The 15,499-nt window shown below is 41.7% G+C and overlaps 1 protein-coding gene across 5 annotated transcripts in view; it reads right to left on the bottom strand.

Moving 5' to 3' along the window:
* The window catches only part of MYO1C (myosin IC), a 141,948-nt gene that overhangs the window by 64,924 nt on the left and 61,525 nt on the right, over window positions 1-15,499 (bottom strand). For all 5 annotated transcript variants that reach the window (XM_075854187.1, XM_075854188.1, XM_075854186.1 and 2 more), the window contains exons 3-9: window positions 12,307-12,422; window positions 5,549-5,747; window positions 4,076-4,156; window positions 1,628-1,807; window positions 1,429-1,527; window positions 1,200-1,313; window positions 195-266 (exon numbers count right to left, since the gene is read on the bottom strand). In XM_075854187.1, coding sequence (XP_075710302.1) covers window positions 195-266; window positions 1,200-1,313; window positions 1,429-1,527; window positions 1,628-1,807; window positions 4,076-4,156; window positions 5,549-5,747; window positions 12,307-12,422 — 861 coding nt within the window. The remainder of the gene's footprint in view (window positions 1-194; window positions 267-1,199; window positions 1,314-1,428; window positions 1,528-1,627; window positions 1,808-4,075; window positions 4,157-5,548; window positions 5,748-12,306; window positions 12,423-15,499) is intronic.

Here is a 15,499-nt window from a genome sequence, read left to right as displayed (position 1 = left end):
CGGATAGTTGTTGGTGAGGCACAGCTGGGCAAGAAGTCTGGACAGAAGTGATCATATGCTGCAAGGTACTTTCTCTGGCTGCAACAATCTCCTGTTTAGCAACGTAATCTATTCTGTTCATGCTCATGTCAACGTAATGCAGGGCTCAGGAAACAAATGAAAGACAAATTGAGATTGTTAAGATGGGCTTTTACCTCTTCTCCTTTAGCAATGATCTTTTTGTGAATGAGAGATTCCCGTAGTTCAGAGCCATCCACAGACAAAAGCTGCAAAAAAAAAAAAAAAAACAAACATCAAAAACAGAGGTTTATTAAATTACAATGTATTTACTAGAATATTCCTACACAAATTAATTCATTCCCTCTGGCTTTACCACAATATCCCAATATTCATTTTGAAAGCTGCCAAAATATTGCAGAAGAGTGACAACAGGAAGCAAAAAGCCTTAGACCTGTGCAATCCTATGGATTTAGAGGGAATGTAGTTTCAGGTTATACTTTATAAAAAAAAAAACAAACATTTCCTGGGGGAGGCCATATTGGATACAGACAGGTGCAATAAATGGGAGTCAATAATGAGAGAAGTGTTACAGATTATTTGTCTCCAGGAAGTGATTGAGAACCACCCCTCCATAGAGACCAGAGAGTGGAGGTGAGATGCAGTCAAAGCCTTAAGGCCCTATGAACGCTCGTTCATCAGCGAATCTGCTCTTTTATGGAGAATTAAAAATAGTCAGCAGCAGCAAATCTCTGTGTAAACAGAGAAATTTGCTGCCAACATGATGAAAATGTATGAGGACGAGCGATTGGAGTAACGATCACTTGTCCCTATACATAAGCAATCATTGCTCCATGTGAAAGGCGCAAACGAGCGCCGATCAACGAGCTGTCTCGTTGATTGGTGCTAGTTTATGCGGCCCACATCAGGCCATGTAATAGGACCTTTATTCTTGTGAATAGTGTTCCCATCCTGCCTTATCTAGGTCTTCAGTAATACGATAGAGCGGACATTAAACCCTACTGCCTTTTCTGATTATTCATTCCCTTTACAATTATTTTCCTTTGGTTACAGCTCGATACACAATTATAAAATATTCTTACTTTCTAAGAATGACATCTGTAAATCAATCCTCTCTACGCCTTTATCCTCACAGCAAGGCATGGATTCAAGCCAAAACATGGACTAGTAAAGAGCCTTACCCTGGCAAGATATTTAATCTGGTTCTCTGTTGTAACCTGAGCATTCCCTTGTTCATCTGTGGCAAACTGCACATTTCCCAAGTGCAAGACACTGGCGACAATACTCAACAGTTCCTGGAACATGACAAAACAAAAAAAAAAAAAAAGTAAAAAAAAACATTTAAAATACAATATATTTATTGATTTTTAGAAACAGACATCTAACAATTATGATGTCCATCCCACCGACCTCCACATCATCATCATTAAAGTTGATCACCGACAAAGCTTTTCGAACAATCTTCCATTCATTTTTATCGTTGATTGAGCTAACCCTGGCACACTGACCCTGCGTGAGGAAACACAAAGTCAAAAGTTGGACTAAATACAGGAAAGCCGATATTGTCACTTGTGCAAGAAAAATGAAATGTAAAACGTAGATAACTCACCTTAACAAGGTATTGGTAGTTTTGTGCATTTTTATCTAAACCCAGCCTTCGAAGAAGATCCTCTTCTCCACCCTCAAGGAGCTGATAGAATATATGGAAATTTCTCTCTCCATGGTTCTGATGCACCACACGGGACTTTTCCAGCAGATAGTTCAGAATGTGCCCTCCAACTGGAGCTCCCTTTAAATGAAACCAATAGTATATCAGGGTACAACTATAAATAACCATGTGTAAAGCTTTAATACAGAAATATATAAAGCATTTAACAACCAATGGTCGTAGAACAGATGCTTTGCAAGTATTCCTATGAAAAAATGGATTAAAATGTTAGCAACTCTAAGGTTTGTTACAAGAACAATTTTATGTAGATTTATTACAACTATCATAATCCTTCCCATACGGAACAAACATGTGGGGGCTCCATCTTTCCACTAACCTGCTGTATGTGTAATCTTTATCCCTATGCAGCAGAGAGACACAAAGAAGATTCTGAAGCTTCTTGTAAGTGTAATATCTCACCCCAGTGCTGGATTCTCAGCTACACCGAAAATTTTTGGTGTAACCACCCTTTGCCTTCAAAACAGCACCAATTCTTCTAAGTACAGTACACAAAGTCATGGATTTTGTAGGATTATAGTCAGGTGTATGATTAACCAATTATACCAAACAGGTGATAATGATAATTTTTATATGTAGGCTGAAAAACAGTCATTAACTGTAACAGAAACAGCTGCGTTGGAGGCTTAAAACGGTGAGCAACAGCCAAACTCTGTTACAAAAGGTGAGGTTGTGGAAGACAGTTTCATGTCACAGGTCCACTATGGCAAGACTGAGCACAGCAACTAGACACAAGGTAGTTTACTGAATTAGCAAGTTTTCTCCCAAGCAACGATTTCAAAGCAGACTGGGGTTTAAAGATGTGCTGCTCAAGCTCTTTTGAAGAAGCACAAAGAAACGGGCAACGTTGAGGACCGTAGATGCAGTGGTCGGCCAAGGAAACTTAGTGCAGCAGATCAAAATCACATCAGGCTTACTACCCTTGAAATCGGATGATGTTCAGCAGTGCCATCAGCTCAGAACTGGCAGATACCAGTGGGACCCTTGTACACACATCTACTGTTCGGAAAATTCTGGCCAGAAGTGGTCTTCATGGAAGAATTGCGCCCAAAAAGCCATACCTTCAACGTGGAAACAAGGTCAAGTGACTCAAATATGCACAAAAACATAGGAACTGGGGTGCTGAAAACCGGCAGTAGGTGCTCTGGACGGACGAGTCAAAATGTGAAATAGGCTGAAACAGAAGGCAGTTTGTACGCCAAAGGGCTGGAGAGCGGTACAATGAGTGTCTGCAGACAACAGTGATGCATGGGGAAGGTTCCTTGCACGTTTGGGGCTGCATTTCAGCAAATTGAGTTAGGGATTTGGTCAGAAATAATGGTGTCCTCAATACTGAGAAATACAGGCAGATACTCATCCATCATGCAATATGATCAGGGAGACGTCAGATTGGCTCCAAATTTATTCCGCAGCAGGACAACGACCCCAAACATACAGCCAATGTCATTAAGAACTATCTTCAGCATAAAGAACAAGAATATGGCCCCCATCATTGAGTTTGTCTGGGATTAGATGGAGACAGAAGGATTTGAGGAAGCCCACATCCACAGAAGATCTGTAGTTAGTTCCTTGAAAAACGGTGTGCAAGTGCACCTAGAAGATTTGATGCTGTTTTGATGGCAAAGAGGGGTAACAACAAATATTAATTTGATTTAGATTTCTCTTCTGTTCATTCACTTTGCATTGTGTTATTTAAAAAAAAAAAATAATATTAACACTTAGTAGTCAACTACGGTATTCATCCGGTCAAAACGACGGAACCCTTGCACAACGGAGACAAAAACCATTAGCACCGGATTAGTCACCAATGAAATCAATGCTGATTGACAACGGAAACCTACGGTTTCAGTTTCTGTCAGTCAGGGCTCCGTTTCGATGGAAAGCTCCGACGGAATGGAGCCCTGACACAGATGTGAACGAAGCCTTATTCTAAAAAGTCATCTGAAATGTTAGGTACACTTTAACTCCCATTTATAAATTTTTGGTGCTGCCGAGGACATAGGGAGAAAACATTTTTCAGGTAACAGAATATTATACTTTGTTATGACTATTCTGATATGATTTTCTACCTATATATGATAGATCGATGAAAGCTTACCATGTTTTTGGCTACATCTGAACTCTAATAAGGAAACTAATTAATGTGGTAGACTGCCAGACCCCTTCAGCATCTATTTTGGGGGATGAGTCATTCATATTGGATGCACATTTTTATTTTTTTGCCAATATTCCTTCCCAACATTTCCACCAAGAAAAGAAAAATTAGGTCTTCCTCCCCATAACTAGCAACACGCAAATTAGATCCCTTGCAAACACGTATCACATGCTAACCTTATAATCAAACTGCACATCCATGTATTTTCCAAAACGGCTGGAATTGTCATTTCGTAAGGTTTTCGCATTCCCAAAAGCCTGAAAACAAAAAAAAGTATGCGCGATTGTATTAATTACTAATGGATTATGGTTTTCCTAATATTAACCTAAAGAGTTACTGAAAGCAAATCTAGTCTGATCTGGATACCATAAGGGTCAATTCACACAGTTTTTTTTACACGTTTGACGCCGAAACCGCGTCTGAAAACGCGCCAAAAAACGACCGAAAATGCCTCCACATTGAGTGGAAAAACGGCTCGCAGGAAAAAGGGACATGCCTTATCTTCGGGCGCTTACGTCTCTGACATCAAGAGGAGGCAGAGAAAGCTTATTTCGCTGCGTTTTTTTGGACCGCGGCGCACGATGGCCGCGAAAATCGGCGTGCAGGCAGAGCAAAATCTGCCTCAAAATTCTAAACGGAATTTTGAGGCAGATTTTCTGCCTGCAAGAAATTCTGTGTGAACCCAGCCTAACTGTTAGTGCTCCCATGGCACCTTGAAAACATTTAGAGATACGCCTTTCAGTAGCTCCTTAAACATATTTGCTCTTAGTCACTTAAGAGGAAGTTTGCTCAGTTTTATTTGTATAGCATCCCATTATTTGTATATTATTTGATATTTTATATTTGTATATTATCTCACTACAGATCATGTTTACAAGCAGGCAGATTATCTTTATTGCTGTAACTGTCACATACTACATTCTATTTCTGTGCCCCGTTTAGATACACCTCAGTATATGCTCCAGCGTCACGCAGCGGTCTTTAATCCTTCACTGCTGATGCTCTTTGCCACCCTTCGTTTCCATATTCCATGTCAGTTTCTGGCAAGTACTTATACTTAAAGCTTGCCAGTTATGCCAGTTTTCTTTGAATTTGCATCACTAGGGGGCACAAAAAATGACAACTTGCAGGAGGAGGTCAGGAGGATCTCCCAGCGCCATCTAAATAAAAGTGACCACAAGGTTGTAAAGAAATTTCCGCGACTTTACAAACAAGTTTTTGGAAGAAACCACCATAAAACGTAAAAAAAAGTTACTTACTCATAATACCCAATGTCATAATTCTGTTCCAGCCCACGATCGTGCAAAGGTTGCATCCCATGTAAAAAAAAATTAGGGCATTCTATGTGCATCTGCCTTGCAATGTACTCATGCCAGATACATGTACAGCATCAGAGCTCGATGGATGATGCGGTCATTATGTCACATCACAAGGACAGCAAGGCAGGACACTGTGCCACGGCAGTGACCTATGTAAACAGTGGGGGATATTGGGTAAATTACTTTAATATAGATTTCATGATGGCTTCTAGAAGTAAATAAAATGTGTCCCAGAAATCTCCTATTGTGATGAATGTGGCAGATTTAGTTCTGTAGGGTACGCTGCTTGTAAAACAATATGATGTTAGGTAAATAATAGCACAATCTCACCTCGAGTACAGGATTGGACTGCAGAAGACGGTCTTTCACAGTTTCCACTTGCTCGCTGGCAGGACAGGTCACAGCATAGTATTGAAGGATCTTCTTACTGGCTTCAGTCTTTCCTGCTCCACTCTCACCAGATATAAGAATACATTGGTCTTTTCTTTCTGTTCGCAGGGAGCGGTATGAGTTGTCTGCTATAGCATAGCTTTAAAAGAATAGAATTTTTTATTTTAGACACGTCTCTTGAGGACCATACAAATCACACTTGGAGATCTCAGGAGAATAAGCAAGTCCCTGAAACTGGGAGAGGAAGAAGTGACATCATGAAGAACATAGGTGTAGGTTTTTTCTTTTCAAAATACCGGGTCCTATGGACGCCTCCATTACAAGTGGCACTTATCTAGAATTCTTAAGAGGCTCTTGAACTAAAATAAAAACTCTGGAAAGACGACATCAAGTTGGAGAGTACCCATCAAATCAGACTGGAACCCATGTGCCCCCAAAACCACACGAGTTAAAAAACAAACATATATTTACAACGGTATTACTGTTGCAGTGCTAGAGAGAGTCAGACATCTTGCTCCATTAGCAGAGATACTAGTGGCATGTATAAATGCACAAATGCCAGCACTTGCAGTAAATACGGACATACTAAGGCTCATTGCAAGATGAGTATTACGTGCCGTTTTGCCACGCGTATTGGTGTGCGTCAAATCCGCAGCATAATACAGTACCAGCAAAGTAAATGAGATTTCAGGAAATCTCATGTACACGCTGCGTTGTTTTTTCTTCGGCATGTAAATTGACCTAATGTGCGTATTTTGAAAGCCGCAGCATGTCAATTTATCTTGCGTTTCCGCTTGCAAATTGTATCTGCTTAGTTCTATGGAAAAAAAACACCAAAACCCACAGCATGAAAATGCACCAAAACGAAAAAGTCGCACCGCAAAACCGCATTGAAAGACGCGCGATTATGTGTATTTTTTACTTGCACATTTCCGGTGTTCTCCTGCAGCAAAATACGCAACGTGTGCATGTAGCCCAAGTTCATCTAAAAAGTCCCTAATGCTAAATGCACACGTTGCAGAAAATCTGCATCAAAACCGCAGGTATATGCAGGTAGTTCCCCACGTAAAATCCACACCAAATCGTTTTTTGATGTGGAAATGTGCATTTTTATGCTGCAGATTTTGGTGCGTTTTTTTTTTAAAACTAGTCAGATACGATTTGCAAGCGCAAAACGCAAGATAGATTGACATGTTGTGGATTTTAAAATACTCACCGTGGGTCAATTTGTCTCGCAAAAAACACCCAACGCGTACATGAGATTTCTTGAGATCTCATTTACTTTGCGGGTACTGTATTACGCTGCGGATTTGCCCCGGATACGCGCGGCAAATTAAACCGTAATACGCATCGAGTGCATTTGGCCTAAGGCAGAAAAGCTACCAAACATACGTCCTTTGAGTAGAAGGAATTTACTTCATGTGTCACTACAAGGGCTTGTGTAGTATTGTCAGATGCATGTAGGCCGGAATTGTGAGGGCATGGTCAGTGTTTGTGAGAAGAGTTAATGTATGAACAATTTTCATACTTTTAAAAACGAATTAGTAGTAAAAGTATGCGAGTACCAGAATACTCCTTACGCAAAAAATTAAGTAACTAAACTTTTTTTAAAAACTCAGAACACAGACTTCCACCGATTTCTAAAATGAAGTGGCAAAAGCGCTCGGGTGAGTGATGTGCCGCTTTGTTTCTGAACAGCTTTCCTCGGAAAACCCTGCAAGTGGTGTACAGGTTCATAGACTAGCTTTCCAAGCCGATCATAGAGGCATATTGCTTACTCAAGAGGTTCTTCCATTTAATTTTCGCAATTGGTGGGCGTCTCAGTGCTTGGACCCCCAACTGATAAAACTTCTGACATGTCACTATTACATGTCAAAAGTTTTTAAAAAGTTCAGTTACCCTTTCAACTCCTATTGACGTCGGTAATTGTCCTGCACATTAAAAAGCTGGGGCAGTTTGTAGCGGTTACTATATGAGAATATATGTGATTCTGACACTATATTCTACAGACTTTCAGTAATGCAATAATGCTGCATGCCAGAAGACAATGCTCTGCTTTGCACTGGGTTACACGGAGACAATAATCCTTTAGAATCATAAACCCCCACAATGAATAAGTAAAGTATGCATTTGTCTTATAGGCCTTACTGTGAGCAAAGTAAATATGTCGTGTGGAACGCATTCAACTAGTCAGTCTGATGTCAAACCATGACAATTGCAGACCATCCTAGTACAGATCACATGACTATTTCAATAAGTTTGATCTACTAACATTCCACAAATATAGGCAGACAACGACCGACCCAAAGAATGGTCTATATTTTTCTTATTTAAAATTGTAGCTAAACGTTTGACATGTCATAGTGACATGTCAGAAGTTTGGATTGGTGGGGGTCCGAGCACGGAGACCCCCACCAATCGATAGAACGAAGCAGCTGAAGCGCTCGTGTGAGCGCTCAGCCGCTTCGTGTCTGTTTGGCTTTTTCCGGAAATAAATGTATCGGTGTACGGACTCAATAGAAAGTCTATGAGCCCGTACTCCGATACATCGGCTTTCCGGAAAAAACTGAACAGACACGAAGTGGCTGAGCGCTGACACAAGCGCTTCTTTCTAGAGATTGGTGGGGGTCTCCGTGCTCGGACCCCCACCAATCCAAACTTCTGATGTGTCACTATGACATGTCAGAAGTTTGCCAAACGTTTACCTACACTTTAAGTAACAAGGTATGAACAAGCGTTTGTAATGGAGATATTAAAGGACACAGCCGCCAAGATAATCTGTCACCTGACTCTCTAACAGGTCATCTTATATGTGCCTTTAGATAAAAGGGTGCACCCAAAGATTGCCTTGCAACGTATGCCCTCTCAGAAAGTCACCATCCCGGTCTTCCGAACTCTAACTTATCATGTAAGTAAATGATCAAAAGTTTCTGTAGTTACAGCACCGTAAACATGTACTAAATTATCTGGAGTGGTATTTTGCAATATTGCATTTCCTAAACTGATATCCATTTCCAGTTAAAAAAATAGTGTTCTCACAAAGTATTTATCTCATAGTCACATAATGTTTGCTGAGAAGATAAACTATTAAAACCCCAAAACGGTCTGTTGGGAACTGTGGGAGAAAGTTCTGTGTTATATATAAATACACAAATTCTTTGGTGTTTTTGTCCAGTGTAACCTAGCGACAAACGAAATAGCAGAGAAACACTGGTCAGAAATAACACATGAAGACATTGTGGTATGAAAATAATAGGCCAGCTCAGAAAGGAAATAGGAAAAAAAAAAACTGTAGATTTTCAGGAGGAAAAATTCCACCAACACTAACCGTTCTGGAATTTTTCCTTTAAACAATTTGTTTTGACCAAAAACTTTGGAAGCTAAATCTCTCCTTCCCCCCATCATGTGTTGCACTGTACTTTATAATGTACAGAACTATAACACTATATTATATAAACCACAAAATGCAGATGTCACAAAAAAAAAAAAACAGATGTGAAAGGAAAATTCCACTCTTACACTGACATCATGGTAACCTGTTCAATCTCCATAAAATGTTGAGTAACTGCAAATACGTTTATTTGTTCCAACTTGGAGTTTACATGATGTTTTGTTTACTGGTCATATCCAAAGCTAGATTACAATTCTGCTAGTTTCTTTTTCCCAGAGTGCAGTGCATTGTGGGAGCTCAAATGACCATTCCACAGTTAAAAATAGGCTGCTACATCACTTCTGCATGTAGTATAAAGGATTTATAAAACGCTGTCTGTTTTCAAGGGCAACCAAGAAAATTTTGAAAACGGCTTTGGAAATATATGGAGAAAAAGACACTCAAAATATATGCAGTTACTCAATATCTTACGTAGATTGTCATGATTTTCATACTGTAACTCCAAATTCCTTTCAATATTTATTTGCAACCTTCTCAAACTTATGTATATTCATTTTTTTATCGAAGCCGTAAGGAACTGTTCAAGTAAATATGCACTTTTTTTTCTTTTTTTTTTAAAAAGGTTTTCTTTATTAACGTCTCATAGTACAAATGTACAAAATTGCAAACAAAACAAACAGAGCATACTGACCAACCAAACTAGTTGGCAATAACAATCATCGCAAAAAATAACAATGCAAAAGCCAGCATGTAAACAAAACGGATCACATGTGTACAGTCGTTTTTTGCAAGGAAAACAGGATCAACAGGTGACCATTATTATTGCCCGGAACAGACATCCATTCACACATGCGAATTAGACAGCAGTGTCCGATATCTCCATCCAACTAGCCCATATCTTCTCAAATTTGTCGGGGCACCTTCTGCTAATGTATAATTTCTGATACAAGGGTATATATTATTTACCAATTGCAACCAATGCTCTAGACTAGGACACACCGTGGCTTTCCATGCCATAATCAATCTTCGTCGCACAGAACAAAACAAAAAAATATTTTGTCACAATAGCCTTGTACCATCTCATTCATAATGCCCAAGAGGCACACCTGAGGAGAGAGAACCCGGGGAAACTCAAATTTATCATGAAGAAACTCTACAACCCTTGACCAGAATAGTGAAATCCTAGGACAGGACCATACACAGTGAAGGTATGTGCCAACATCCGACTGACACCTAAAACAACTATCCGACCCAGAGGCCCCAATTCTCTGAAGTCTAACCGGAGTATAGTAAATTCTGTGTAGGATCCTCGATTGTATTAAAAAGTCCCGAGCACTAATAACTGAATCAAAGAATGAGAGCGCTACCTCCCTCCACCACTCCTCCGACAAATCAGGGATATCTCTCTTCCACCCCAGCAAAGGGTCGTTTTACAGATAACAACAAGGCATAGGTCTGAGTAAGAGTCTTAGGAAAGTCCGGGGTGCCAAGCAAGTCCTCCAATCTGGAAAACCCCAAAGCTGGTGTAACAGATCCAAACTGGGCCAAGCAGGCATGTCTCAATTGGAGAGAATGATAAAAAGCCCAGGTAGATATACACTTTAAAGAGTAACTGTCATTTCATAAAACTTTTGACGTGTCATGACATATTTGGAAGTTTTGATCAGTGGGGCAGAAGCGCTGGGCTGAGCACAGTGCCCCTTAGCTGTAATGGTATAACTTCAGCTCCTTTCGTCTCTTCTCAGAAAGACGGAGTCCGCTAAAGCGAGATCATAGACTATGAGCCCGTCTTCAGCTTACCCCACCTAATGAGGAGAATGGAGGTGAGCTGAAGTTATTCTATTATAGCCGCAGGGGCACTGCGCTTAGCTGAACGCCTCTGCCCCTTTGTTTCAGCGATCGCTGGGAGTCTCAGCACCCGGACCCCCACCAATCAAAACTTTTGACAAGTCACTATGACGTGTCAAAATTTTATGAAGTGACAGTTACTCCTTAAAATGTCAAACAGTAGGGTTTCACAGCACCAGTTACTCTTTAAAAGCGTTGTGGCTTTTACTCTGGCACACCCAGCCCGTCCATGTATTACATGGTTGGCCATTCATATAAATTGCTGGTATGTAATACTACATCAGGGGTCTGAAACATGCGGGCCGCATGCAGCCCCTAAGGATGCCAACTTTGGCCTGCGGGGCACAGTAGCTCCCTCAGGAGAGGAGAGAGCAGACGAAGGAGGAATGCGCCAGCGCTCCTTCATGACACCATGAAGGAGCGTAGTCCGTTGGTGGTAGGTGAGCAATGGCCGCACAAACCCCTGTAGATAGTGCAACCCCCCCATGTAGATATTGCCCCCCACACCTCCCTGTAGATAGGGCTACATTCCCCTGGGCCATACCTCCGAACCATCCAGCGGGACAGTCCCGGATTCTGGGCAGCCGGGGCTATGTCCCACTGTAAACTGTATCTGCGTCATCAGGATGCAGATACAGTTGAACCCAATGCTGAAGCAAGGAACTGTCAGCTCCCTGCTTCAGCATTAGCTCAGAGCGGAGGAGCAAAGGGAGCTCTTCCACTCGCCGAGGACTCCCCAGACACACCACTACTTTAAGCTCTGTGCCCGAGGAATGGACAGTGATATCAGGGGTTCCCCCTAGGAGTGGAATCCCTGGCCTATGCTGTGGCTTCCACTTCTAGAGGGAATCCCAATGGTGCTATCTTCAAAGGGGTGTGGCACTATCTACAAAGGGCACTATCTACCCAAGAAGGGGCTGCCCAATCTTGATATTCTTGTGTCTGCCAAACCCAGCCAACTGATCCACCAGACTGCATTTAGTGAAAAACTGGAAAACTGGATTATTAAATTAAGTATGTGGAGTAAACTTGAAAATCTCCGTTAAGTTTAAACCTAGCGGTATTATTGTAATTTAGTATGGTTATAGCAGTTCAAATAACTAATTACAGTAATTTTGTATTGTATCAAATTTGAAAGTAATGCGGCCCGTCAACGTCACATTTTTTTCTATGTGCGGCCCATTTATCCGGCCAAGTTTGAGACCTTTGTACTATATGGTCTGTACGAACTGCCGGTGATTACAGCTGATCACCAGGGTATCCAGGAGCCAGACCCACGAGTGGTCATCCGATCACTGGGACGGCTATCTTTAATGAAAGTGTTGACTTTTTTTTTTTTTTAAAGTTCAGGTAAACCTCTATGGATAATGGCGTATCACAGATATCCCTTTCAAATTGGCTGTTTAAGTAAAAAGCCGAAGGGAAAAAAAAATAATAATTTAAGTGTCAATTTACTTACATGTGAGGAGATACTTCATAGAAACTAACCCCACGATATCGTTCCATGTGCTGCTTACTATAAATCTCCAGCTCTTTGTAAGGGTTAACCGACACCAGCACAGATCCAATATAAGTCTGAGGAGGAAATAATAAACATTAACTTTCTAAAATACAGATTTATTGAGGTACTCCTATCTTAAATATGTAAATGTATGATATATTCTGGTTGCAGCTCTGGGACACACACCTATCTCCAGAACAGAGGTCACCTTGCTTGGTTGTTTCAGTAACTCCCATAAAATAGAAAGTACTTGTTCTTCTTGCGGAGACTCAGCGGCTGTAGTAAGTCTTATCGGCAATGCCCTCTGGGAAAAGTATGCAAATCCGCTCTTCTCCAGAAGGAAGAAAACTGTCTCTAGTGACAACTATAGTTAGCTACCCTGTAAGTCAGTGTTACCCAACCAGTGGCTCTTGTCCCCGCCCCCCACTGCATGTGGCTTGCCTCCTATTGGCAGCTCTAGAAATTATTGTGCAGTTGCGGCAACAGGTATGTCATAGCATTGCAAGAATGTGGTACTAGGGTCAAAACCATATCACTCGCAGTTAACACTAGGGTAAAATTCATATTAGGCCATATATTAAATCGTATGCTTCCCTTTCACCATTTAGTGCAGCTTAATGCCATCTGTCTTATATTAAAGTGGCTTGCAACCCGCAAAAGGTTGGGGACCACTGCTGTAAGTCAATGTCTGACACATTAAAGAGCCTTGAAACATTACCGGGCATATCAGCCAAACCAGACACACCCATCTATAGACAGCACCCTTCTGGAATCTTTGCTCCTTGTCAGTACAGAATAGAAAACTTTGGCTCTTGGAAGGTATTGAATTTCCTTGTTGAGATCCAGCTGGTGTAGGGACTCTTACAGGCACATAGTTGCTAATAGTCCCGAATTTGCCAGGACTGTCCTGGCAAATTACTGTCCCGGAAACTGCCATAATCAATTGTATGTATCCTCAGGACACGAATACAATTGAATACTATGGCAGAGTGGGGAACTATCCGCACCTTACTCTGTCATTCACTGCTCTTGGAGTGGAATCCCGGGCCAATACGTTGCCGATGCTCTGGCTGGGGATTCCGCTTATAGAGGGAGCCCCTGACATCACTGGCCATACATGGATAGTGAAGTCAGGGTCTCCTTCGGGAGCGGAATCCCCAGCCAGAGCATTTACTTGGCGCCATCTACAAGGGGCACTCAGCGTGGCGCCATCTACAAGGGGCACTCAGCGTGGCGCAATCTATGCAGGTTTTTACACTACCAGTAGCGGTTAGCACATATCGCCTAGCCTTGGTGATAAAGTGAGACGTCACCTGACTGTATACAACCAGATAACCACAGACATATTGGCCACCACATAGTTGTCAGCCATTTATTTGTTCATTTATTTGTATGCAAAAATTTCTAAAAAGAAAGCCACACACCCATAAGCCACACCCCCATAAGACACACCCACGAAAGAAGCCACACCCTAAGTGTCCCTGGCTTTTTTTTCAAAATATTGGTAACCATGCAGGCAATGATAATATGCAAATTAGCACTCTATCAGAAAGGAAAGAAACGGTCTTTCTACTGCCAGCTATCGGTAGGTACCCTGTCAATGTGGTCTGTCAATAGAACAAGTCATAGCAAGTGTGCATTCAGGCGATGTGTTTGGGGTGCGGTTAGAACTGCATCAAAAACGCATCTAAAAACCTGCATTCGTTTATACCGACATTTGATGCAATCAAGTAAAATCACTGTCCAAAAGGACTGCTTTGAGCAGTTTGAAAATCTCTTCAAAATTGCTCCAGTTAAACTATTTGCTAGCGGTTTTCTTTTTTTAGTCACAACATTCAGGAATTTCACAGCTACACACTTGTCTGGAGTGATTTTGAAGAGATTTTCAGGCTATTAAAAAAAAAAAAAAAAAAAAAAAAAAAAAGTGCTTTCGAATGTGGGAGACACCATAGCAGCTTGTCTCCCCCCTTCTGAAGCTGAAGTCAGGAAAAACTGACAAATAGAGTCTGCAAAGTGGAAAACTGCTGAAGAATGCATCATGTAGGTAACATTGAGGTCATTAATACCATGCCCCATGCACACGAACGTAAAAACACCCGTAATTACGGCACGTTTTTACGGGCCCATGGACTTCTATTGGCCACTGGTACCACCCCGTATGCTTACAGGAAGGTGCTCGTGCCGTTGAAATATATATTACATGTCCTATTTCAGGCCGTAATTACGGTACGGGCAGGCCCATAGAAGTCTATGGGGCTCCCGTAATTACGGGTGACTACGTGTGTGCACCCGTAATTACGGGAGCTTTGCTAGGCAACGTCAGGGGATAGTCACTGTCCAGGCGGCTGAAAGCGTTAAACAAAAATCGGCAGTAACTCTTTCAGCACCCTGGACAGAAACTACCGATCACAATATAGATCAACCAGTAAAAAAACCAAAAACAAGACGTTCATACTTACCCAGAACTCCCTGCTTCTTCCTCCAGTCCGGCCTCCTGGGATGACGTTTCAGCCCATGTCACCGCTGCAGCCAATCACAGGCTGCAGCGGTCACATGGACTGCCGCGTCATCCAGGGAGGTCAGGTTGGATGTCGAAAGAGCGACGCGTCACCAAGACAACGGCCGGGTAAGTATGAATTTCTTTTACTTTTACCGCAGAAAGGGCTGTCCCTTCTCTCTATCCTGCACTGATAGAGAGAAGAGGCTGCCGATTAGTGCAGTGCAGTTTTGAAAACGTGCCCGTAAATACGGGTGGAATACTGGTGACACTGGACCCGTATTTACAGGCAGGGGTCCGTAAAGACTGGTGCAATACGTGTGACCAAGGACCCGTATTTACGCCAATATTTACGGGAGGAAAAAATACATTTGTGTGCATGAGGCCTAGTGCACAGCACACAGACATGATTTAAAACACGGGTACAATGTGGCCATCTGAATGAAGCATTATAAACTCATGGTACTATTAAACCCGCTGCATTTGACCTTCACGGAAACCCCAAATGGAACCCCGAACAGGAGTGTGAACATGGACGCAGCCAATCAGGAACAGTGGTTTTGGGTTTGTTTTTTACGAAACAGATAATAAAAAAAATTAAGAAAATGTGCCTTGCTGGATTCAATAATGGTGCTGTGCTTATTGAGTATACTG

The sequence above is a fragment of the Rhinoderma darwinii genome, chromosome 2 (genome assembly GCF_050947455.1).
Source record: "Rhinoderma darwinii isolate aRhiDar2 chromosome 2, aRhiDar2.hap1, whole genome shotgun sequence".
NCBI lineage: Eukaryota > Metazoa > Chordata > Amphibia > Anura > Rhinodermatidae > Rhinoderma > Rhinoderma darwinii.
The sequence above is the reverse complement of the archived record's forward strand: the minus strand, read 5'-3'. Positions and strand labels throughout refer to the sequence as shown.